The sequence below is a fragment of the Panthera leo genome, chromosome D2 (genome assembly GCF_018350215.1).
Source record: "Panthera leo isolate Ple1 chromosome D2, P.leo_Ple1_pat1.1, whole genome shotgun sequence".
Taxonomy (NCBI): Eukaryota; Metazoa; Chordata; class Mammalia; order Carnivora; family Felidae; genus Panthera; species Panthera leo.
The window spans coordinates 74,632,412-74,658,192 of record NC_056689.1 but is presented as its reverse complement, the minus strand read 5'-3'; the positions used below and the strand labels follow the sequence as shown (position 1 = coordinate 74,658,192).

General features: G+C 41.3%; 1 protein-coding gene and 1 long non-coding RNA gene across 5 annotated transcripts in view; one reads left to right on the top strand and one right to left on the bottom strand.

Moving 5' to 3' along the window:
- Positions 1-13,226: 13,226 nt before the first annotated feature.
- Positions 13,227-25,781, top strand: part of CACUL1 (CDK2 associated cullin domain 1) — an 82,868-nt gene continuing 70,313 nt past the window's right edge. For all 4 annotated transcript variants that reach the window (XR_006194812.1, XR_006194810.1, XR_006194811.1 and 1 more), the window contains exon 1: positions 13,227-14,086. Coding sequence is in view for 1 of the 4 variants with exons in the window: in XM_042909156.1 (XP_042765090.1) it covers positions 13,720-14,086 (367 nt within the window). In the remaining 3 variants the exon portion in view is untranslated. The remainder of the gene's footprint in view (positions 14,087-25,781) is intronic.
- LOC122202702 lies at positions 17,621-18,442 on the bottom strand. Its single transcript, XR_006194813.1, has 2 exons — positions 18,092-18,442; positions 17,621-17,870 (listed from the first exon to the last, which is right to left on the bottom strand). It is a non-coding gene; the product is annotated as an uncharacterized LOC122202702 (long non-coding RNA).

Genomic DNA, 25,781 nt, shown 5'->3' with positions numbered 1-25,781 from the left:
CTCTGGCTGGGCAGGCACCGAGGAGGTGGGACCATGGGTGGAGAATTTCGCTTGTTAGACCCCATTCTAATTTCTGGGAGGAGCTCCCTGGCCCATTGTTCTTTATGGCCCTGACTCCATCCTCTGGGAGATTTTGTCTTGATCATTATCTCCTGGGCCACATCTAAAATGAATGTTGGAGAGTTTGCTCTACTTAGCGACTGTGCAGCTTGCACAAGCTGACTTCCTGCCTGTGTAATCTCAGGCCCCAAGGGTTGTTTAATGCTTGAACAGTCAAAATATTTGCTAGTTTGGGTTTGTCATTTCTTTGGCAATAAAACACCTAAAAATGGGAGGTTTCTTACTAGACACACAAAAAAGTGCATTGTGTATGATTTTAGTTATATGATATTCAAGAACAAGCAAAATGAACCCATGATGCCCCTTGTTTTTGATCGGAATCCATGTACAAGAAGACTCAGAGAGGCTAATTGGCTTGCCTAAAGTCACACAGCCACTTCGAGCAGAGGCAGCGCTAGAACATAGGTCTCCAAATTTACAGCCCAGAAAGCTTGGCTTGGCTCTCACAGGGAATGAACAGACACAACAGTTTCCAAATGTGGATTTTTCTTTTGGTACCTTTAATTAGCATATATGAAATACACTGCCAATCTAATTTAATTATAATTAGGTAACCAGAAGGCTGATTATGTTGTAAATTTAGATTAAAGAGCTGTTGTTTTCAATTAGGTTTGATTGTAAAGTGCTTTGACACTCTTCTTGGCCTCACGGAAAGTTCATTATATAACTTCCCAGTTTCTCACTTGGATTTTGCCCACAGGTCTGGGGTGGTAGTAACTGAACTAAAGTTCCCAGGACACCCCCAGTCTGGTGCAGATTTGGACCTGGTACCTACCCATTGGTGGCAAGGGCCGCCAGATGCTACTGGGCTGTTGGATCAGGGTACTTTCAGCTGCCTGTAATAAAGAATCCAACTGGAAAAGCCCAAACCTCAAGGGGACTTAAAGTCACACACAATAAGACACACGCAGGTATGCAGGCCCAGGGTTTGTTAATTTACTTTCAAAACATCCTTAAGGGCTCAACTCCTTAAGGATTTCATCTCCCTGCTCTACCAACTTAAACATGTTGGCTTCTGTTCTCAAGCTTGTTGCTAGATGCTTATGGGATGGTTGCTGCAGCCCCAAGCTTTCTTATGCCCCCAGAGGGGGACATTCCTTCCTTGTGTCCCTTGAGCCTCCAGCAGACTTCTCATGGCTCCTTGGTCAGGACTGCAGCACAGACCCGTTCCTAAGTCACCATCCCTAACGAGTCACCATGATTGACTTGAGCAAATCAAGTAGAGTCTTTCCAGGAGCCCATGATTGCCTGATACCCACCAGCAAATTAGGAGAGGCCGTGGGGAAGGGCAGTGGCTGTTGGCTAGGCTACCAAAGGTCCTTGCCTGAGGCCAGTGTGGCCACACCCTGCAGAAATGGCTAAGCTCAGCTCCGGTCCTTGACTCTCCAGCAGATACCTGCTCTCTCTATTCCTCGGGGCTAAGCTTTGGCATTGTTTGTAGATGGTGTTGGCCATATAAGGCGTGGCTAAGCAAGAACAGGATGAAAAAGAGAAGACATTTTAGAAGATCATGCAAGCCAACTAGAAGGTGAGACAGAAGTGCACATAGCTGTGGGAGTGGCTAAGCCACCCCAGTTGTCTCTGGGGAATATCGGGAGCTCTGCCTTGGAAAGAGCGTATCAGAGAGAATGGGTTTGACCCTCAGCACCTCAGGTAATGTTCCCAGCAGTCCTCTGAAGTATTATCTGACCCAGACTCAACTGTTCTCCCACACCAGGCTGCCTGGAGAAGTGACCATCCTCTTGCTGGAAGATCACCTGAGGCTCTGAATTCCCTCTGCTGCCATGCGTGGCCCACCTATGGACAGTGGAGTGTGGTGGACGTGTAGGTAGGTCCTGAGGTCAGACTCCTCATGCTCACACTCCAGCTCCTTTCACCTCCAACCCTGGGAGTTTCTTCAAGCTCTCTTAGCCTCAGCTTCTTCATCTGTAAAAACTCTATGGGGTTCTTGTGAGGATTGAATGAGATAATCCATAGAAAATTCTTAGCACAGAGTCTAGCAGATAGTCAACAGGCAATGGATATTTGCTATTTTTCTCACTACCATCCGTAATTCATGGTATTCTGGGCCAAGTGGAAGAGCTGGCTAATGCTCTGGCCATCACGACCCCCAAAATCCTTTTCAGCATTGGTTTGAAGGGTAGCTCTGAACACAGAGCAGAAAAAGCAGCCCATGCTGGAAGCAAAAAGCCCCTGGTATGGACCTGGCACATAGTAGGTACACAATAACTATTAGTCACCCTCCCTGCCTTAAAATTATACAATCAGCTCAATGGCCTTCCCATTCTCTCCTGTCAAGCCTTTGGAGTGATGCTTAAACTGTCACCTTGGAGACAATGTGCTCCAGGAGACAGGTTTCCATTTTGAATCTCTGATGACTACACAGGCCGCCTCCATTTCTTAAAAAAACATCTTCAAAATGTTGGGGCAACTGAATTCCTGAAAGTTGAACAATGGATCCCCATAGTAATGACGTTGCACTCTCAGAAAGCTAAATATATTATAAAGTCCTTGATCATAATTGTCCTTTTTGACAGTCCTTAACAGTGTTTTGTTACCTTTTGAAATGAATTTTGTTCTTTTATTTTGCAATTAAACACATGAGTAACTGGCTGAAGTCCAGTGAATGGCCGAAAGAGATTAGAGTCTCTGCAGCATTTGTAATGGTTTCCATCTGTGTCCAAACAGGATTAACTTTACAGATTTTTATTTTTTTTTTTAATTTTTTTTTAACATTTTATTTATTTTTGAGACAGGGAGAGACAGAGCATGAATAGGGGAGGGGCAGAGAGAGAGGGAGACACAGAATCTGAAACAGGCTCCAGGCTCTGAGCTGTCAGCACAGAGCCCGACGCGGGGCTCGAACTCACGGACCGCGAGATCATGACCTGAGCCGAAGTCAGACGCTTAACCAACTGAGCCACCCAGGCGCCCCTTTACAGCTTTTTAAAAATCACTGGTATCAGTTCATCCAGTTTTCCATTCTCCAGTTTCTATGAAACAATAAGGCAAAAACATGCAATTTTCAAAAACATATACTGTTGACCACATAATAAAAGGGAGCCTCCAAAACTGACCTGTTGGCTGGCAGGATGCATCACTGTTTCAAAGCTGGAAATGTTTGGGTTTAGAGGATGAAAGGCAATTTGGGGTGTGAAGTATGAAAGTGCTGATTAACGTGTGAAAAAAAATGGAGTTGAGACCCATTTATATCTGCCCCTTCTTAAATATGACAAGATAGATACTAACTCCTACCAGATGACCAATGTGGCCTCTAAAAGGTCCTGGCCTCTGCCCATGGCTAAGCCACTGAGAATGCTGGCCTCATGATCATGAAGCATCTTGGTCCACCCACCTGGAATGCCAGTGAGCATTGCCCAGATTGACTGGCCATGAAGAACCAGGTGTTTCGTGCTCACTGCTGCCAACCACAGACATGCCCATGGCACCTGCCGGTGCTGGCTGATGGCGAAGGGCCAGTCCTCAATTTCAACCACAGGAGGGGCCTCACTTGCAGGCCACAGCTGAACTGTGTTGGGCCCAGGTGTTGCCTTCCCCTAAGACTCCATTGGGATTGGACGCACTGGATCTTTCAAAGCTGTGTCATCACTCAACATGCAAACAATGACTTTTAATAAACTTCTGAATTCTCATCTCCAGAGTTCTCTGTAACTTTCTCCCCTGACACAGTCCTTCACCCCACTCCTCCTACACAGCCCTTTCACTGCTGCATGATCAGCACATTCTTTCACGTATTTTTCCTTCAAATTTTTCCTCCAAGTCTTTGCTTTAACCCAAACTTAGCTGTTGTCTGAGCACAGCATCTTTGTGGCCTGTCTAGGAGACACATGTTTCTCATACCCTGAGGTATTTCTCTGATAGGGAGGTGGTGTTGGCATCCTCCTTGTTCCTTTCCTCCCCCTTGCAAGCTCCAGTGAGGCATACACCATTGGAGTTTCCCACCCCATCCTCACAGAGCAACCATCTCCTGGTTATTAGCACCCCTCACTTTTGTTTCTGGATGACCTTTATCTCTACATCAATTCCTGCCATCATTCCCTTGAGGGAAACTTCAACATGCATGTGGGTGGTCCTTCCAGTCCTCTGAATTCTTCCATCCCTGGCTCTCCCACCAGGCCCAATTCTAATATCTGCAGCAGGAGCACAAATGGAGGCTCATCTGTATGTCCCAATATTTAAATGTTACACATCCAGCTAACCAACTGTTAAATAACACATATCCTATTTCCTTTCCTTGATACAAAAAAAGGTACATGTAAAGTTATGGTAAAATATCAAGGATGATTGAATTGAACTACTTTTGTATATGTCTGCGCACTCTTTCCACGAGCCTATTATTTGGGTAAGTAATGAAATAAAGTCATACATAATTCATAAATTATATTTATTCCCTAAAAGTTAATTTTCTTGCCTTCATTTAAGTAAATTACTAATTATGTTGTTATAATCAAGACTTTCACATAATTTGTGTTCTATTGAGAGTAATGACTAATTAGACAACCTTCTGGGGACATTGTGGTTGTTAAGGTGTTTTTCATCGATTTCAAAGTGGAAGAACTATGTTTGGCTGAGGTTGAAGCAGCTGGGACTTGTCAATTAAATTCTTAAAGTAATACTTGGATTGGAAGGGAACCATGAGTTTCATATATCACATTCATATCATGATAGATCATGAGTTTAACATACAACATTTTGATGGGGTTAGGTTGTATATTATCAATTATGTATCACATTATCACAGAAAATGGCATAAAATATATTAATTTCATTACATAAATTGCTAATCATCAATATCACAAATTTTTATTGTCTCTCAAAAGAAATATCAAGATCGATACAGTATTTTAAAGTGTTTTCCTTCCAAAATCTTCAATGTTGACAACAACAACATGTTATTAATTTGTTAAAATTTTTCTCCAGGTTACATTTTGAGATCTAATGGCCCAAAATAGTCTCTATAGAAATTAGTTTGGGGAAATGTTGTATGAATTTCCTTCATAGTCATGCAAAGTTTTTGTTTCCTTTAAAAATAAAAAAAAATGTTTTAAAAAATGAAGTAGACAAACTTAACTCTGGTTTTCTTTTGTCAGCCACAGTTCATACCAAATAGCTGTGGGATAGTGCAAGTACCCTTTCTTCTAAAGACTACACTCAGATCTGAGAATCTTCTGTTGTCTGACTTAACTCTTCAAGGGCATCTCATCTATCTTGTCTAAATTATATCAAACTGCTTTAACACAGCAAGTAACTCCAAGACCGTGAATTAGAACATGAAAATGGACAGCTCGCACAAGTGGGAAATGTTACTTTGTTATGCAAGAATCTATTGCAAGTGGAAAGGATTTCAGAAGTTAATTAATTTGTCTTCCCTTTCAGTTAAGTGTTTCTGTCATTCAAATGGTCTCTGCATTTTGATATATCTCTGTCTCATGTGTAGGTGGTGGACACCACCCAAAAAGCCTTCATGGCATCCAGGAGAGGTCACTTGTTTTGAGGACAGGGGGTACAGAGAATGTTTGCCAACTCAAACATTCTACCTTTGGGTTATGACCTATCCTGCTGGTTTCTTAATTAAAGACAGACATCCTTGTAATAGCTCTTCGACTTCATGGAGACTTCTCATTCATAAACAACTTTACCTTCTCTCTAGCCATCTGCCCCATCTGTCTTTATTTTCTTACCCAGCTTGGAGTCCGTAGCTGATTCATCATTTCCATTCCTCACCCAACTCTCCTTCCATTGCATGCATCTGATAAAACCCCAGCTATGGATGACCGTGATCGTCTATCTAGGTCTGTGTCAGAGTGGCTGAGTTATCCTTAAAACCTTTCCTTCTCTCACTTTCCCGATTTAATGCATCGAGTCCTGTCCAGCCTAACTCCAAAATCAATCTGCAGTCCACCACCTGTTTCTATGCCCACTGCCATCCCCCTAGTCCAAGCCATCATCATCTCTTGCCCTAAGTATTGCCATATTCTCTAATTGGTCTCTCTTTTTTTTTTTTTTACTCTTTCCTTTCCTAAAGTCCACTCACCTCAGGGCAGTTAGACACCCTTATAAAAACGTAAAGCATACACAGCACTTCCTCACTCCTTTTCCATTCAAGCAGATACAGAATCCTCAACAGGACTTATAAGGACTTGTATAACCGGGCTATTTCCTACCTTTCCTCCAGGGATATTCCATATCCCTTTTCCTCTCCTTCACTCTACACGAGTCTCATTACTTTCTTTGGGTTCCTAGATTATGTCAAACACCTTTCCCCCTGCTGAATCTTCTGCCCAGAGTGTTCTCTCCCTAAATTGCTGATGGATGAACTTCTACCTTTCTCTCAACTTAGCAGAAATATGCTTTTTCAGAAAAATCCTCCTTGGTCACCCAAAGTAAAATACTTTTCTGTTGTGCCCTCTCACGGCATCTAGTATTTTCCTTCATGATGCCTTGTCATGCTTTGGCTTATGTGGTTAATTGTTTAATACTTGGCAGTGCAGCGGAATGGAAATACGAGAGGCAGAAACTCTTTTTGCCTGTTTACTCTCTGAGCCCCAGCATGTGCCTGGATACAGATACACTTGTGAGTGACCGAGTGAAAGGGATCGGCCTGCAATAAGGTGCTGATAGGAAGAACTTTTTTTTCTACAGTCTCCTTCAGCCTAAAGTCATTTCCTTCAGCTTCTAAATTCACCACAGGGAGAATCTGCATCATTATCTGCTTCCCTGCTAGGATGGAGTTTAGCATTCAGATGTTAAGATGTAAAAGGAAGGAACAAAATCCAACATGGAAAGAAATTTCGAATAAAGAATACTCCCCCGAGTGGCTACACATCTTCACGTCAGCAGCAATCTCTGTGCAACGAATAAGGCTTGAGTTATTTATATGTCTCTAATCCTCTTGCCTTCTAATCAAGATCATTCCAGTAGCTTTGCATTTAGACTTCCAATTGCATTATACGTTTACAAATCACTTCTCTGTCAAATGCTGTATTGGTCCATTATAATCTCCTAGGATAAAAAAAAAAGTATTCATTCGGAGTGACTGGGTGGCTCAGTCAGTTAAGCGTCAGGTCATGTTCTCAAGGCTCGGGAGTTCGAGCCCAGTGTTGGGCTCTGTGCTGACAGCTCAGAGCCTGGAACCTGTTTCAGATTCTGTGTTCCTCTCTCGCTCTGCCCTTCCCCCACGCATGCTCTGTCTCTCGCTTTCAAGAATAAACATTAAAAAAAAATTAAAACAAGACACAAAAAACAAAGTATTCATTCTTCTTTATCCTAATATAGTTTATCTCTATCAAGGTAATGTTTTTAAGTTTTCCATGCTAATGCCTTCATGAAATTAATAGTAAGTTTGAAATAAAACAGCAATTAAATCATTTATATGTTGTATGTTGTCTACAACATCTTCTCTGATTCAATTAGTTCTTACTTGACTGTTAGAAGATGCATGTACAGTCTGTGGATTTTTTCACATAACTTTTCTTGTCTTCTTTCCTTTTCTTGTTCACCTCTGAGCAATGTCATCCTTTACTAACAATGCAAGAACTAAGATAAAAAGATGTAAAAATGGCAATAATAAACTTTGCTTTCTCTTAGGGAAGAATGTATCTCACCGTATAGATCATGTTTTAAGAGCTGATGAAAGGGAAAAGAACAGTTGATATGAATAAGCTTTCAGGTAGACTTCAGCTAGTCACGCATTTACGCATCCAAAAATATTGAACAATCACAACGAACTATTCCATGGGAAAGGTGACATGAAGTACTTAAAGACTGCGCCCACCCCCCTCCAAGTTTTAACTATGTATTTTTTAGTTCTTTTTAAAAATTTTTAAAGGTTTATTTAGTCGAAAGAGAAAGGGAGAAAGAGAGAGAGAGACAGAGAGAGCAGGGGAGGGGCAGAGAGAGGGAGACACAGAATCCAAAGCAGGCTCCAGGCTCTGAGCTGTCAGCACAGAGCCTGATGCAGGGCTCGAACTCATGGACTACAAGATCATGACCTGAGCTGCAGTCAGATGCTTAACCGACTGAGCCACCCAGGTGCCCCAAGTTTTAACTATTTTAGACAATTAGCCATATATTTATCTAATCCGTATATACGCAATTTTGCATAAATATATTGATTAGGTAGGTGTTAGTGAAGGGGAGGGAGTGGAGAGTTTGTGATGAAGTTATGTAACGGATAGGCTCGAGGAGATTAGGTACTTGTGCCTTTAAGGGGCACTGTTGCATAGCCAGCACTTATTTAAACCTCCCAACTTGACCCCAGGTTTTGTTCTTGTATCTATTCCTCACTTTTCAGCCATGTACTAGAGGAGAAGCTGATAACACTCTGGGCTCCAGGGGTGGGCCTTATTTGCCAGGAATAAATCCATACCCTTTCCAGTAAATGGCTCTGGAATATGTGTAAATGTCATGTGAATCAGTTCAGGAACGAGCCAATGAGGCACTGAGAGGATGTTTGCCGAGGGCTTCTGGGGAAGGACCTGCTTGCTTATAATAGACAGCTATCAGAAGTTACGGCCGCCTTCTTCTTGCCATTGGTGTCCATGTATCCGAGGCCTGGGGGCTGTGACAGCCATTATGCCAGCAGCCTGAGGATGAAGCTTGTGAAAGAGGAGATCAGGACAAGGAGCACGACAGAGAACAGAGCTGGAGCCAGTGCTGAACCACACCTCACTTTGCCCTGCTTAGACTTTGTCAGTTTGTTAGCCAATGAATAGCCTTCGTTTTTATGTAATTTTTACTCGAGATTTGTGTTTCTGGGAGCCAAAATGAACATTTAGTGTATAGAATTCCAATTTATACTTTCTTCATGTTGTTTATTTTTTAAAACTTGCAGTTTTGGAATTTTTTTCTGATTATAAAAATAATACACGCTCATTGTAGAGAATAGAAAACATTGAAGGTTAAAAGAAGATTAAATCCATCCATAAGCCCGTTATCCCTAGATAACTGCTATTAGTATTTTGAATTAGTCTTCTCTTTATGTGTACAAACTTATGATGCAGGCTGGCGGGTCCAAGGACCCAGAGCAGGTCCCACAAGACCAGCCAAGAGTGTCCCTGGCTTTGCACTGCATGGAATCAGATGCAAGCTGAGTGGAAGTAAGAGCAGAGTTTGTTGAGGACATAGAGAGACAGCAGATACAGACACGGCATCTAGGAGACCCAGAAAGGAAAAGGAACATGAACCTCATCTTTGCTCAGGGGTCTGGAGTTTTTACTGAGGGTGGTGGTCTGGTGTACAAATCCCATCAGGCATCCAAGAACCTGTTTGAACAAGGACGAGTGCTCAGGTGTCCTCTGTAGTGACTTATGCCCTGGAGCCAGGGGCTTCGTGTCAAGGTGTTTGGAGTCAGTGGTCTTGGAGAATGTTCATGATGGCCCCGCTCAATCCCTCTTCAGATATTATCTATTGTGTTGGAAGAATCCAAAGAAAGCATCAACTCCTTGACCTTCACATGGAGAACATACATTAAGGCATGTGTAAGGCAGGGGTGCAGGTTCTAGCAAGAATAGAAACAGGAAAAGGAGCAAAGGAAAAAAAATATATATATACATTTATCCTGATTTAATGAAACTCATAGCATAGTGGGAAATAGAAACAAACAAGCCAACCTAAAGATCAAACAAATAGATTGATACCTGGAACTATGGAAGGTTGTAGTAATTATTAACCTGGGTTGTAACTCTCCAGTGTCAGGTCAGTGGTTGCTAGTAATGCTATTCCCTATCTCCATATCCTAGAACAAACCATCTAAGATTTTAAGTTAATAAGTATTAAAATATATGCTTTTAAGTGTAATATAATGATGTCTCAGAATATCCATAAAAAAACCCCAGTTGTCAACATGTCCATTTGGTTTCTCTTTGGTAGATGGTGTTTCTTTTTCTTTTTTAACGTTCACTTATTTTTCAAGACAGAAAAAGAGAGCGTATAGGAGCTAACACGGGAATGGGGGGGGGGGGGCAGAGAGAGAATCCCAAGCAGGCTCTGTGCTGTCAGTGCAGAGCCTGATGTATGGCTCAATCTCACGAACTTGTGAGATCATGACTGGAGCTGAAACCAAGAGTTGGATGCTTAACCGACTGAGTCAGCCAGGAGCCCCAGGTGGTGTTTCTTCTTCTTCTTTTTTAATTAAAAAAAATTTTTAATGATTATTTTGAGAGGAAGATTGAGAGAGAGAGAGAGAGGGAGAGAGAGAACAAGTCAGGGAGGAGCAGAGAGGGAGAGAGAGAACCCCAAGCCAAAATCAAGAGTCAGACACTTAACCAACTGAGCCACCCGGCCCCTGTTTCTTCTTATTTATATGGCAAGTTGCACCCTGTCAGTGATTGCTTTGGCCCAATCATCATTATAGTTTTCCATAATGGTGTATTTAATTGCAGCTAAAATGAATGTCTTATATCGGCCATTTTGGCAGTACACACATGAAGAGTTCAGTGGCCACCAGTATGCTGGTAGGGCCTTGATAGAATGGAAATTACATTGCTAAGAGAGTACCAATACCTTAAGTTCTAAATGTTTTCCAATTTCCGTTATGGTTTTCTCACCTGTGAGTTGATTGGAACAGTAGAAGCCTGAGGGTTTACCAGCTGTCTGTTGGTTATTGATTCCTAATTTAACTACATACTGGGTGAGTTGTTGCTGTGATACCGATCCTTAGACATTGTAGAGAGACTTGCTTTATGACCTAGTACGTTCAATTTTTGTCAACTTTCTACATATTCTTGTTTATATTCTGTAGTTGTTGCATTGTTCCACATGTATTCATTAAATCAAGCTTGCTAATTGTGCTATTCAGATCTTCTGGTTCCTTAAAGATTTTTTTTGTCCCCTTGATCTATGCATTAGTTTCCAGTGGTGCAGTAACAAACTATCACAAATAGTGTGGTAAACAACAGAAATGTATTCGCTTACAGTTCTGGAAGCTAGAAGTCTAAAATCAAGGCACTGGCAGGGCAGAATTCTCTGGAAGCTTTAGAGAATCTATTCTTTGCCTCCTCCAGATTTGGGTGGCTGTTGACATGTAAGTGGGAATGTGGCTCTATCACTCCAGTCTCTGCTTGTGTGGTCACATTACCTCCTGTCTGTTTTCTCTTCTCACATCTCCTTCTGTCTTTCTCTTAGGACGACACTAGTCATTGGTGTCATGGCCTACCTGACCAATCCAGAAAGATCTCAAGAACTTTACGCACATCTGTAAAGACCCTGTTTCCAAATAAAGTAAGGTTTCAGGGATTAGGACATGGATGTATCTTTTTGGGGGCTACTATTCAACCCACTAAAATCTATCAGAGAGAGACGGAAAAATCAGCTACTATGATGATAGAGTTCTCTTTCTTCTTGTACTTTTGTCAACTTTAGCTTCACATATTTTGTATATTGGAGATATATTTATGAGATATACATATTAGAGATATATTTATGATTTGTATCTTCCTTGTCTATTGAATATTTTATCATGTGGAGACCTCTCTTTATCTCCAGTCACACATACCCACCCACCTAGAAAGTCTATTGATGAAAAACTACCAGTTGCTATTTGTCTGAAAAAGATGATTTGTTTTCCTTTTTCCATCGTCTTTTTTGCTAGGCATAGAATTCTAAGGTTACATTTTTTTCCCACCCTTAGGGTTTCACTCAATTATCTTTTACTTAAAAAAATATTTCCAGGGTGCCTGGGTGGCTCAGTTGGTTAAGCCTCTGACTCTTGATTTCGGCTCAGGTCATGATCTAACAGATCAAGCTTCCCTCAACCTCCACCCTCCACCACCCACCTCTGGTTCTGCTTTGACAGTATGGAGCCTGCTTGGGATTCTCTCTCTGCCCCTTGCCCGTACATGTGTCCTCTCTCTCAAAATAAATAAACTAAAAAAAGAAGTATTCCCCAAACTTCCCAGGGCCAGATAATTAGCATAGTTCTAGGCCCAGGCAATTAAAAACATGCACTGCTTCAAAAACTATATGCCGTGAATTCATATGTGAGAACACTGTCTGATTAAATCATTGTTAACTGGTTGGTAAACAGTTCCATTAAGTATAGTACAGAATATATGGGAAAACATAGGTAGAGGAGCCGAAATAAACGTGGACATTGAAGAACATCCGAGATAATGATTTCTCACTGGCTGAAGTGATTCTTTACACTACCTTCGTATCTGTGGAAATAAAGATTATCTGCTAGTTTAGTGTAGTAACGGTGTTTTCTCCACTTTACCACAAGTAGCTAGAATGTGCCCCACAACAAACAATTATAACATATATTCTCATATAATATACTGCTATTGCTATAATTGGAGAACGCAGAGGAATTAAAGAAATTATAATAGAGCTACATAACCTCTCCCCCTTGCCCCTCTGAACTCTCCCATATAATCTCAAATTTGTAGTCAGATTTGTTAAACACTACAAAAAGCTTTGCATTTAATAATTTAAAATTCCTGGGGTGCCTGGGTGGCTCAGTTGGTTAAACGTGGGACATTGACTCAGGTCATGATCTCATGGCTCGGGAGTTCGAGCCCTGCGACCGGCTCTGTGCTGACAGCTCAGAGCCTGGATCCTGCCTCACATTTTGGGTCTTCTGCTCTCTCTGCCCCTCCCCACTCCTGCTCGCTCTCTCTCAAAATTAAGTAAACATTAAAAAAAATAAAAATTTAAAATTCCTGGCCTCAGTGTATGGAGAAGTTAAGACACTTCAAAAGAAGAATCCATGAAGAGCTCACTCGCATTTTTTTTTTAAGACACCTTGCTACGTTTCCGATTTTTATTCTTGGTTTTGAAGGTTTCCGCAGTGTGGGCTGAGGCCCACGAGCAGACTCGTCAAGGGCCACCCAGGATAGTCCCACCCATTTGTAACGTGCGAACCAGGGCCTCTCGTGGCTCCCTAGCTCTGTCGTCAACCAAAGGCCGGGGCTACGAAGCTCTGCGCGGTGCGGTGGCCCATTTAATCCGGAGGGCGTACGAAAAACACCACTGAAGCGGGGGCCCGGACCATAGCGAACGCCGAACGGTTTTGGGCGCATCTTCAAGGGCCAGCCAGATTCCGGTCGTCCCGGTAACCAGACAAAGAACGCGCTTGCGCAAACTCCTTGTCACGTGGGGCTGGGCCGGGGGCGGGACCGACGGCGGCTCTTTCGGACCCGCGGCCCCTCCCCTCTCAGCGCCGAGGCCAGCCGAGGCGGGGCAAACCTCTGCCCTTTTGCGTGGGGGTGACTCACAGCTCCTGCCCCTTTTCACTTTGGTCTCTCCTGGCTCGTTCCTCGCACCACGTGCCCTGCTGGCCGCGCCCCCAGCTGCCCTTTCCAACTGCCTGTTGGAAGTTGCTGTAAAATGTCGTGAGGGGCGCTGCCGCTTTACGGCTGCCTCTCCCAGGCTAGAGCCCGGGAGCGCCCACCGCCGTCAGCCCTGTCTCGAAGAGTCTGCTCGGCTGAGACGGAGAGACCCGGCGCGCCGCTCCCCTCCCCGCCGCGCCCGTGCCGGCCGCCGGCGATGTGAGCTCGAGGTGGCCGCGGTGCCCCCTGGCCCGGGGTTGAGACGGGCGGCAGGTGCCTGTGAGGCGGGAGGGTGCTGGGGGCCTGCAGGATGGAGGAAAGCATGGAAGAGGAGGAGTGGGGCAGCTACGTGGCGATGATGGACGACCAGAACCACAACAACTGGGAGGCCGCGGTGGACGGCTTCCGGCAGCCCCCGCCACCGCCGCCACCCCCCTCGTCGATCCCAGCCCCTGCGCGAGAGCCGCCAGGGGGGCAGCTGCTGGCGGTGCCCGCGGCCTCGGTGGACAGGAAAGGCCCCAAGGAGGGGCTCTCGATGGGGCCACCGCCACCGCCGGAGGCCAATGGGGTGATCATGATGTTGAAGAGCTGCGACACGGCCGCCGCCGTGGCCAAGGCGGCCCCCGCCCCCACTCCCAGCTCCACCATCAACATCAACACCTCCACCTCCAAGTTCTGTGAGTCCAGCCTCTTCCCTGCAGCCTTGGCTTTTCTCCTCTCCACCCGGACACCGAATCCGCCCTTCTCGGCCAGTCCCGCTTCCTTTGTTTCAGGCCCGGGTCTCTCCTCCCCTCCCCGCCTCCCTCCCCCCTCGCTCGGTGTCTGCGGCCAGCGCCTTAGCGGCCCTGGCTTCTTGTGTTACCTGGCCCCGAGAAGCAGCCTGGTGCGCCCACAGCCCCGAGTTCTCCTGCAAATGCGAGCCTTATCACGGCTGGCTATCTCTCAGCATTAAGAAGCCCTTTTCTTCTCCGTTGCCCCTGAAAAGTTTCGCCCTCAAACGTGAGGGGAAAATTAGGCCGTCTGAGTTTCGTTAAAGGATTCTTTTTTTTTTTTTTTTTTTTTGTAGTCAGAAATCTGGCAAGTTGTGTTCTTGTGCTTTTAGCTAGTCCGCGTTCGACAAGTCAGGAATTAGAAAGCTGACCAATATTTACACCTCGTTCTTTCCTTCCCTTCACTAGCGTGCACTTTCTACGTCCTGATAGAGAACTGTAGTTGTTTTTAGAGTGACACCAATGCGGTGGGAGCGACATCCGTTTTGAAGCTAATAATGTATAAAATTACTTGTCAAAGCGTACACTCTTAAGAATAAGCCATTTAGCATGTGTACAAGATAACGTTGAACTTTGTTAGTGGTCTGCGTTAATGCTCAATTGCAGGCGGAAAGATTTAAGACCAAAATCTGTTTTGTAATCTGAAACTGACCCTAAACCGACCCTAAACGTAATTTCTATAGCTAGGAAAAAAGAGTGCTTTTGCTTTGAGTGGGGTGTTTTGTTTTTGTTTGTTTTTTTTTTTGGAGGTGGTGGTAGTGGTGAAAAGTGACCATGGCAGCCAGATTTTTCTCTCCTATTAATAACTGCAAGTTTTAAATGACATCTGGTAAAGCAACTGGAGATTTCATTTCTAGTTACTAATTTTATCAAGCAGTACCAGTAATTGTCCAATTAGCTGTGTAGAGAAAATATCTGCCTTGATTCAAATATATATTTAACAGCCTTATTTTTTTGGTGGGAACAGCGCATAATCTAATCTAATCTATTTGCCCTCAAGATACAGCTTTGGTCAAAGACATTCATATGTAGGTATGGTTGGTAAGATTTGGATATGATTTTTTTTTTTTTTTTTGTATCATGTGTATGTGAGAATAATATATAGTTTGTGTATTGGAGTCTGGTAGTGAAACCAGGCTTTGGACAGTGTGGCCTAGTGACTTATCTAAATGCTGCAGGATCTTGTTTTAGTGCTTAAACAGTTCATTTGAGAGTTCAGAAAACATCCAGTCAAGAGCAGAAACCAACGAAATTAGGAACAGAAGAAAGACTTGCTAAACCGAAAGATCGTTCTTTGAAGATCGATAAGCTAGATAGACCTCTGGTAAGACTGATCAAGTAAAATACGTGAAAATATAATTAAGTGAAAAAAATGGGAAGTAACTACAAGCATGAGATTTCAGCAAAGAATTTTATGAATTCCTGTAGGTTAATAAGATGGAAAGTATCAATTATTAGAAAAATACATATTGAAAGTTGGTATCAGAAGAAATGGATAGCTTGAACTAATAAATATTTAACAAAGTGGAAGGGTAAAGACCTCCCCTTTCAAAAACTGGACTGAGATAAATGAGTTGCATTGGACTCTTAAATAACAATTCCTTTTTACAAGTTCTAGGAGACGGAAATAAAAAGATGCCTAGTTTGTTTTATAAGGTTAGTGAAATCTTGATTTCAAAACTAGATAAAGACAATATGAGAAAATTATAGACCTGTTTCAGTTATTAGCATAGATATGAAAATCCTACACATCAAATCTGACAATGTGTTAAAAGAATCCTGATCTATGGAGTTTAAGAATGTAAATATGACTCAACATCTATTTACTGTTAATATAATTTATCTCATTAATAGACTAAAGGAGGAAAATCATGATTATCTTGATACCATAAAAGCATTTGATAAGGTCCAATAACTATGTGATAAAAAACTCTTTTCCCACGATTGGGATATGAGATAACTAGATCGAGGTCATTACCAAAAACCTACAGCAAATAATAATACTTAATAGAGAAATTTTAGATTCATTCACTGTAAGATAAGTAACAAGTTAAGGATGCCCTTTATCACTATTATTGTTTAACATTCTAAGAAAAGTCCTGGCTAACACTACAAAGGGAAAAAATAAGTGTAAGGATAGGAAGGGAAGCAATAAAACCCATTATTTGCAGATAACATCACTTACCTGGAAGAACCATTAGAATTAAGAGAAACTATTAGAACTCGTAAGAGTTTAGCAAGGTTCCTGGATTCGAACCATAGGGCACCTGAGTAGCTCAGTCGGTTCAGTGTCCAGCTTCAGCTCAGGTCATGATCTCACAGCTCGTGAGTTCAAGCCCTGCATCAGGCTCTGTGCTGACAGCTCAGAGCCTGGTGCCTGCTTCAGATTCTGTGTCTTCCCCTCTCTCTCTACCCCTCCCCCGCTCACACTCTGCTTCTGTCTCAAAAATAAACAGACATTAAAAAAAATAGGATCAAACCATAAAAATTAATAACATTTACTCACTAGCAATAAACAGCTAGTATAGGGAATCAGAAGTAAATATCATATACAATAAAAGCAACAAAACTGTAAAGTCTGTAGAAAACTTTAAAACTTGAATAAGGAACCAGAAGAGAATCTAAATAAATCTTTCCATGCTCTTGAGATGTGTTTGTTTATTATTATGAGGGTCAGTTTTCTCCATTTTAATCTATAAATTCGATTAAACTGCCATCAGAATTCCAGTTGGTTTGTCTGACAAACTCAGTAACCTAGATCTAAAACTCATATGGCAGATAGAATAAAGTTTACGAATAGCTAAAGCAGTCTTAAAGATTTGTTTTTGGTGGGGTTTGCCTTATTGGAAATTAAGATACTGTTTCAAGGCTGTAGTAATAAAAACTGTAGTGTAAGTGCACGAACGGAAAAATAGACTTGGGAACAAATTAGATAGTGGAGACTTACCCGTATGTGTTCAGGAGCTTAAGAGAAATCACTGGAGAAAGGAGTCCTATTAGGGAGAGTGGCTCAGTATATGGAGAAAAAACAAACCCTATAGCACAGGCAGAATGGGTTATGGATAAATTAAAAAGACCTAGATGTGAGAGGAGAAATTATAAAATTAATGGAAGACATTGTTGAAGTTCTTTTCTTAGGGACCAGGGACTCCTAATGCTTCAAAAATATGAAGGTGAAAAAGTAGTGATTTTGATTATATAAAAATTAAACATTTTCATTCAGTGAAAGATGAAAGCATGAGGGAAGGTATTTGTAGTGCCCAGTATTGATAAGGGATTGATATATAGACTAGACAAGGAACTACACATCCCTAAGAAGAGGGCAGCAACCTTTGTAGAAAAATAGGCAAAGGATATTAATAAATAGCTTATGGAATAACAAATCTTAACATGCATAGAAAGAGATGTTTGGAATTATTAAGTAATCAAGAGACATTCAAATTGAAAGAGTAATGGTATCTTTTCCCACCTCTTAAGTTGGCAAAAAGTAGAAAGTGAGATGGCACCAAGTGTGGGTATGGATACAGGATTTGCTGGTTGCACTAACAGTGTAGTGGACGTGTGAGGTGTTGAGATGCCTGGAGTCTCTGTGGACCAAATAATGGAAGATAGCTGGAGTGTTGATGAAGCCCTGAGCTGTGACAGTGAAGGTGTGTTTCTGGACTGTAAGATGAAAACAGCTTCTGGCGGTCTGTATTTGGAATAGATAAAAAGAACGCATTTGTTAGCTTGATAGATGCATACTAGGCGCCAGGGATTGTGTTGATCTGTCCCAGTAGAGACCGTATCTGGAACAACAACTACAACTGGAGTCACCACTTGACGATTTACTGTAATCCACAGTCATTCTCAAGATTCAGGTTCTCTGCCCTGACCCAATAGGTTAGTGAAACAGAATGTCGTAACAGTTACCATCCCTGTGTCTTTTACGTCTTTGAAGTTGGTTCCGTCCTCTCGTTTCCACAGAGGTGCGCTCTTGCTTTGGGTTTATTTTGTTAGAAAGGGGTACATCTAGGGGATTTTATTTGGCCCTTCTTATGCTCATGACCCTTACTACGTAGTGTAGGGAGCCTTTAACTGTGTGTTCAAGAACTGGGGAAATTACAGGGTGGGTCTGTGGATTCACTGGGCCCACTGAGCTGGATGGAAGCCAGAACACTCTTTCTCAATGTGACATCACAGCTCCTGATCTGACTGGTTTACCATAGTGACGTTCTGGTCCCTTAGGGTTAATACGGGCTTAGAGCCGGCGTTAAGTAACCCCCCCCCCCCCAAAAAAAAAAGCCTGAGTGATTCTGTTTCCCACATGCACTGTGTCCTTGATGAAAAACTGCATGTTCTATTTGGAAAAGGCTAGGAGAATGACTTTATGCGCTTGATGGAATTTTGTAGGGTCCTTCCTCAGTGGAACCCATTATCTCCTTTTTTCCAGGTGCTCTGTGTCTTTGAACAAGTTCAGCCTGCGTATTAGGTGATATGCCATAACTCTTCCATTGTGGCCACTTAAGTCAGGCCTCCGTTTGATATATCTAGAGTTTTTTTGTTTTCATTTTCTTTTTTTCTTCTCGTCAAGTAATACGTTAGTATACTCCACATCTGTTTTTCTTATGGACACTATGGTTAGCCACCACCAGAGATCCAAGCCATTCTGATAACGGGTCTGGCCCTCCTGCCTGTTATAATAACCAGGCCTACTTTATATCTGAGGGTTAAGTGCTTCTACTTGTCCTTTATCACCTTGGAAATCCCACTATCCCATTGAAATCAGGGAGCTCCTTTTAGTGGCAGTATTACCCATCTTTAGCCCAGAACTAAAAAGGACAGCCACCACAGCAGTTTTCAAGGAAATCCGTGTATCCTTCACCAGTGTATTTCTTAATTCCTTGATGAAGGGTCTTGGAGGACATTTAAGAGAGAGAGAGGTAGAGAGAGTTGAATATGATAAAAACACTCAAACAGTCTTGTCTTCATAAGTCTAGATTCATTCTTCTGCCTACTAAGGAATTTCTGGTGTTCCAAACTCACCTTCCCTCCCTCGTCCTCTTCATTCTCCTAATCTTCCTCTTTCTCCTCTTTGTCTATTTTCTTCTTTCTCATACACCTTTTCTCCTTCCTTCTCCATTTATATTCAGTAAATTGTACCCAGTTGAGGCATAAAGTTTTATCTAGGATTTGAGCCAGCTAGAAGCTAGCCTATTGCTACGAATGCTGGCAGAAGTCAGGAAACTCAGAGAAAGAAATGTTATTCATGGCACCACAAATAGGGTGAGAATCAGCATATTTGCATAGGTTCCCCTTACCCCCCAAGTCTCCAGAGACAAGCACAGGACGGCCAAGATGGATGCTCCCTCATTGGGCTTGTGTTGCAGCTGAAGAATATTGAACTTGGGGAATCTACTGCTTTTATAGAAAGCAGTAAGCAAGCTTCTTCTTTGTTCAGGGGAAGATAATACCTCACCTTTCAAGGTTACCAGCTGTAGCGTGGCTCAGGTTCAAGAGCAGTTGGTCTGGGTCTTGCAGTCTTAGCACACTCAGCAAGACATGTAGGAGTGCAAGAAGCCCAAGGAAGACTATCTCTCCAAAGGTAACCATGACTGCAGTTGAGAACATTTTCATCATTTAAATACTTTTTATGCCTCTTTGCTTTCAGTTCCCCACCCCCTAGCCCCACTGCTTTCTGTTACTAGGTTTTCATATAAATGGCATCATATAATCTGTATTATTTCATGCTTGGTTTCTTTCCTTCACCCTGTATTTGAGATTCATTCATATTCTTGCATGTTACTGAGTTTAGGGCTGAGTTCTATTTTGGCTGGGATACTACAAATTGTGTATCTGTTCATCTGTTGGTGATCATTTGGGTTGTCTCCAGTTTGGGTTATTATGAATAAAGCTGTTATGAACCATCATGTGGATTTTGTGTAGATATAGGTTTCCTTTCTTCCTTTTTTTTTTTTTTTTTTTTTTAATGCTTATTTGTTTATTTTGAGAGAGTGTGCGTGTGCACAGGTGGGGCAGCAGCAGAGAGAAAGGGAGAGAGAGAATCCCAAGCAGGCTCCACACACCAGTGCAGAGCCCAATACGGAGCTTGAACCCACGAACTGTGAGATCATGACCTGAGCCGAAATTAAGAGTTGGACACCCAACTGACTGAGCCACCCAGGAGCCCCTAGACATAGGTTTTCATAAATATATCTGTAAATGGAATTGCTTGGTCATACATTAGTTATATGTTTAACTTTATGAGAAACTGCCAACCTGTTTTTTCAGAATGGCTGTATCATTGTACATTCCCATTAGGAATGTGTCAAAGTTCCATTTGCTGCACATACTTATTTATACTAAGTATGCTTCACATTCTTGGAATTGTAAGGTTTTTTTTTTGGTTTTGTATTTTTTTTTTTAATTTTAGCCTTTTTAGAGGGAGAGTAGTAATATCTCATTGTGGTTTTGTTTTGCATTTCTCTTAGACACATGCCACTGGCTTTTCATGTGCTTATTGCCCTTTAATGTAATTTTGTTTGTGAGAATCTTTGTGTTTCTTGGGTTGTCTTAAGAATTCAGCATTAATTTTAGATAACATATTTTATGAGATAATATGTATTATGAGTGCTATCTCTCTGGTTTGTCTTTTTATTCTTGACCATGTCTTGCAAAGAATAGATGTATTAAGTTTTGATGAAGTCTAACATCAATTTTTTTCCTACAGCTTGTACTGTTTTTTTTTTTAATCTTAAGAAACATTTGCTTATCTCATAATCAGGGAGATTTTTCTTCCTATATTTTATTTTAGAAATTTTATAGTTTTAGCTTTTATGTTTAGATCTGTGATCTAAGTTATGAGTTGATACCGGTGTGTAGTAAGAGATAAGGATTGAAGTTCTTTTTTTTTTTTTTTTTTTTGAATGGATATCCAGTTGTTTTCAGCACCATTTATTTAAAAGATTATCCTGTTTTTACTGACTTACTTTGGCGACTTGTTGAAAAATAGCTGACCATGTATTTGTGGGTCTAAATTCCATTAATCTGTTGTTGGGTGTATCATATCTAGGATTGTTAAATCTTCTTGTTGAATTGGTTGGTTGATCATTATGGAACTCTGTCTTTATCTTACTCTGAAGGATGCTTTTCTTGATAGCTGTTCAGTTTTTTTTTTTTTTCTTCAGAATTACTGTTAACACAATGTATCTTTTCCTATTATTTTATTGTAATCTGTATGTATTTAAAGTGCATTTCTTGTATACAGCATGTGGTTTTGTTTTGCTTTTTAAAATCTAGTCTAACAACCTCTGCCTTTTAATTGGAACATTTAGACCGTTTACACTTAATGTAATTAATGACATGGTAGGGTTTAAATCTACCATCTTCCAATTTATTTTCTCTTTGTCTCCTCTGTTCTTTTGTTTTTCTTAAATTTCCTCTTTACCTGTCTTTTCATTAATTATTTTTTATGATTCATTGTTTGTCTCCAGTTTGGCTTATTAGCATGCCTTTTTTTTTTTTTTTATAGGGCTTTAGTATTTATGGTATGAAAACTAAACTTATCACAGTGTACCTTCAAGTATTAGATCACTTCACATATAGTATAATAATCACATCAGTATACTTCGTTTCTTCTTCCTGCCCTTTACACTGTGTAGCCACTGCTATAATCTTCTACATATAACGTGTCAAATATAGAGTTGCTAACTCAGCTTAAAACAAACATTTATCTTGAAAAAAAATTGAGGTGAAATTTATGTAACATAATACTCACCATTTTAAAGTGAACCATTCAGTGGCATCTAGTGCATTCACAGTGTAGTGCAACTATCTCTTTATCTGGTTCCAAAACATTTTCATCACCCTAAAATAACGTGTCTTACCTGTTAAGCAGTTACTCCCCATTCCTCCCTCCCATCAGCCTCTGGCATCCATCAACCTGCTTTCTGTCTCTATGGGTACACCTATTCTGGATATTTCATATGAATGGAATCATAATATATGAAACTTGTCTTAAATAATCAAAAATAGGAAAGTATTTTATATTTACTTAGTTATTGTTTCTCTTACTCTTTATTCCTTTGCTTGGACCCAAGTTTTCACCACTTTTCTTCTGCCTTGAGAATTTCCATTAACATTTCTTATCGTGCAGTCCTTTTGGTCTTGAATTTATTCAGCTTTCGTTTGTCTGCACAAGTAGTTTACCTTTATTTTCTTTTTAAAATTTTATTTTTTATTTTTTAATTTTATTTTTTAAATTTACATCCAAATTAGCATATAGTACAACAGTGATTTCAGGAGTAGATTCCTTAATGCCCCTTACCCATTTAGCCCATCCCCCCTCCCAGCACCCCTGCAGTAAGCCTCTGTTTGTTCTCCATATTTAAGAGTCCCTCATGTTTTGTCCCCCTCCCTGTTTTTATGTTATTTTTGCTTCCCTTCCCTTATGTTCATCTGTTCTGTGTCTTAAAGACCTCATATGAGTGAAGTCATAGGTTTGTCTTTCTCTGACTAATTTCGCTTAGCATAATACCCTCTAGTTCCATCCATGTAGTTGCAAATGGCAAGGTTTCATTCTTTTTGATTGCCGGGTAATACTCCATTGTATATACATACCACATCTTCTTTTTTTTTTTTTTTTTTTTTTTTTAATTTTTTTTTTTTCAACGTTTTTTATTTATTTTTGGGACAGAGAGAGACAGAGCATGAACGGGGGAGGGGCAGAGAGAGGGAGACACAGAATCGGAAACAGGCTCCAGGCTCCGAGCCATCAGCCCAGAGCCTGACGCGGGGCTCAAACTCACGGACGGCGAGATCGTGACCTGGCTGAAGTCGGACGCTTAACCGACTGCGCCACCCAGGCGCCCCCATACCACATCTTCTTTATCCATTCATCCATCGATGGACATTTGGGCCCTTTCCATACTTTGGCTATTGTTGATAGTGCTGCTATAAACATGGGGGTGCATGTGTCCCTTCGAAACAGCACACCTGTATCCCTTGGATAAATACCTAGTAGTGCAATTGCTGGGTCATAGGGTAGTTCTGTTTTTAATTTTTTGAGGAACCTCCATACTGTTTTCCAGAGTGGCTGCACTAGCCTGTCTTCCCACCAGCAGTGCAAAAGAGATCCTCTTTCTCCACATCCTTGCCAATGTCTGTTGTTGCCTGAGTTGTTAATGTTAGCCATTCTGACAGGTATAAGGTGGTATCTCATTGTGGTTTTGATTTGTATTTTCCTGATGATGAGTGATGTGATGTTGAGCATTTTTTCATGTGTCAGTTGGCCATCTGGATGTCTTCTTTGGAGAAGTGTCTATTCATGTCTTTTGCCCATTTCTTCACTGGATTATTTGTTTTTTGGGTGTTGAGTTGATAAGTTCTTTATAGATTTTAGATACTAACCCTTTATCTGATATGTTGTTTGCAAATATCTTCTCCCATTCTGTTGGTTTCCTTTTAGCTTTGCTGATTGTTTCCTTCGCTGTGCAGAAGCTTTTTATTTTGATGAGTTCCCAATAGTTCATCTTTGCTTTTGTTTCCCTTGGCTCCAGAGGTGTGTTAAGTAAGAAGTTGCTGCGGCCAAGATCAAAAAGGTTTTTGCCTGCTTTCTCCTTGAGGATTTTGATGGCTTCCTGTCTTACATTTAGGTCTTTCATTCATTTTGAGTTTATTTTTGTGTATGGTGTAAGAAAGTAGGTCCAGGTTCATTCTTCTGCATGTTGCTGTCCAGTTTTCCCAGCACCACTTGCGGAAGAAACTGTCTTTATTCCATTGGATATTCTTTCCTGCTTTGTCAAAGATTAGTTGGCTGTACGTTTGTGGGGGTCCATTTCTGGGTTCTCTATTCTGTTCCATTGATTTGAGTGTCTGTTTTTGTGCCAACTTTACCTTTATTTTCTAAGGATATTTTTGTTGGATATAGATTTCTAGATGGGCAATTTGTGTTTTGTTGTGTTTTTCTTTGTCAACACTTTAAAGATGTTTTTCCTTGTATTCTGGCCTGCCTTGTTTCTTATTTAATAAATGTCTGTATAGTCTTATCTTTGTTACTCTCTCTAACGTGTCTTTTTTTTTCTGGTTGCTCTTAGGATTTTCATTTATGCCTTAAGTTTTCAGCAGTTTGGTTGTTACATTCCTTGGGGTAGGGTTTTCTTTATGTTTATTCTTTTTATTCATTGAGATTCTTGGATTTGTAGGGTTTTAGAATTTGTCAAATTTGGGGTGCCTGCATGGCTCAGTTGGTTAAGCGTTCGACTTTGGCTCAGGTCATGATCTTATAGTTCGTGGATTTGAGCCCCGCACCCTGCGTTGGGCTCTGTGCTGACAGCTCAGAGCCTGGAGCCTGCTTTGGATTCTGTGTCTCCCTCTCTCTCTGCCCCTCATCTGCTCATGCTCTTTCTCTGTCTCTCAAAAGTAAATAAACATTAAAAAAAAAGAAAGAATTTGTCAAATTTGGAACATTATCATTCATTTTATATGTATATGTGAATATATGTATGTATTTAGATTTACCACTCCCCGTCAGTTACACATATTGTTAGACCACTTGTTGTACCCTGAATCACCGAGATTCTGATCATTATCTTTTTCCGGTTTTTTTTCCCCCTCCCTGTGCCTCAGTTCAGATAGTTTCCATTGCTACGTCTTCCTTGGTATCTGATCTGCTGTTAATCCTGCTTTTATTCAGCAGGAGATCGAGCTGTTTTTAATGTAGGCCATCATTGAGTCCAGGTTTGAGCCAGTTAACGGAGCAAACTGTAATAACCATATCTAGTTGCTTGAGGTAGTGCAATAAATAATCTTTAGTGAGTATATTCCTTTTGATAACTTAAGTGTTATCTAAAGTTGTGTTTCCTTCTACTCAGTACCCGTAGAATCTGATCCCATGTGTATTCTCTAGGTTTTTGTTAACATAAAGTATTTTCTTTTTTTTAATTTTTAAATATTTATTTAAAAATTTTTTAAATGTTTATTTTATTTTTGAGAGAGACAGAGCATGAGTGAGGGAGGAGCAGAGAGAGAAGGAAACAGAATCTGAAGTAGGTTCCAGGCTCTGAGCTGTCAACACAGAGCCTGACTTGTGGCTTGAACCCACAAACCGTGAGGTCATGACCTGAGCCGAAGTTGGAGACTTAACCGACTGAGCCACCCAGGTGCCCCAATGTTTGTTTTTGAGAGAGAGACAGAGTGTGAGCGGGCAAGGGGTACAGAGAGAGGGAGACACAGAATCTGAAGCAAGCTCCAGACTTCAAGGTGTCAGCACAGAGCCCAACGCAGGGCTCGAACTTATGAACCACGAGATCATGACCTGAGCTGAAGTTGGATGCTTAACTGACTGAGCCACCCAGGCACCCCTCCAACATAAGATATTAATGTCTTTGGACATCTTAGAATCTTCCAAGAGTCTGTAGTGTTTTTTGGAATGTAAGCTGACTCCCGTTGGTTTATATTTAGTACTTGTTCCCCTGGAGAATCTGATTTAGTTGGAGGTTTAGGGACAGCCTGTAGGTAAGGCATGTGGAGATCTGCATTTCCTTGTAGGTTTCAGGTAATGTCATGACAGAGTCTTCAGTTAGGTAAAGACTAGCCTCATATTGTGGAGGACGGGTACTTCTTA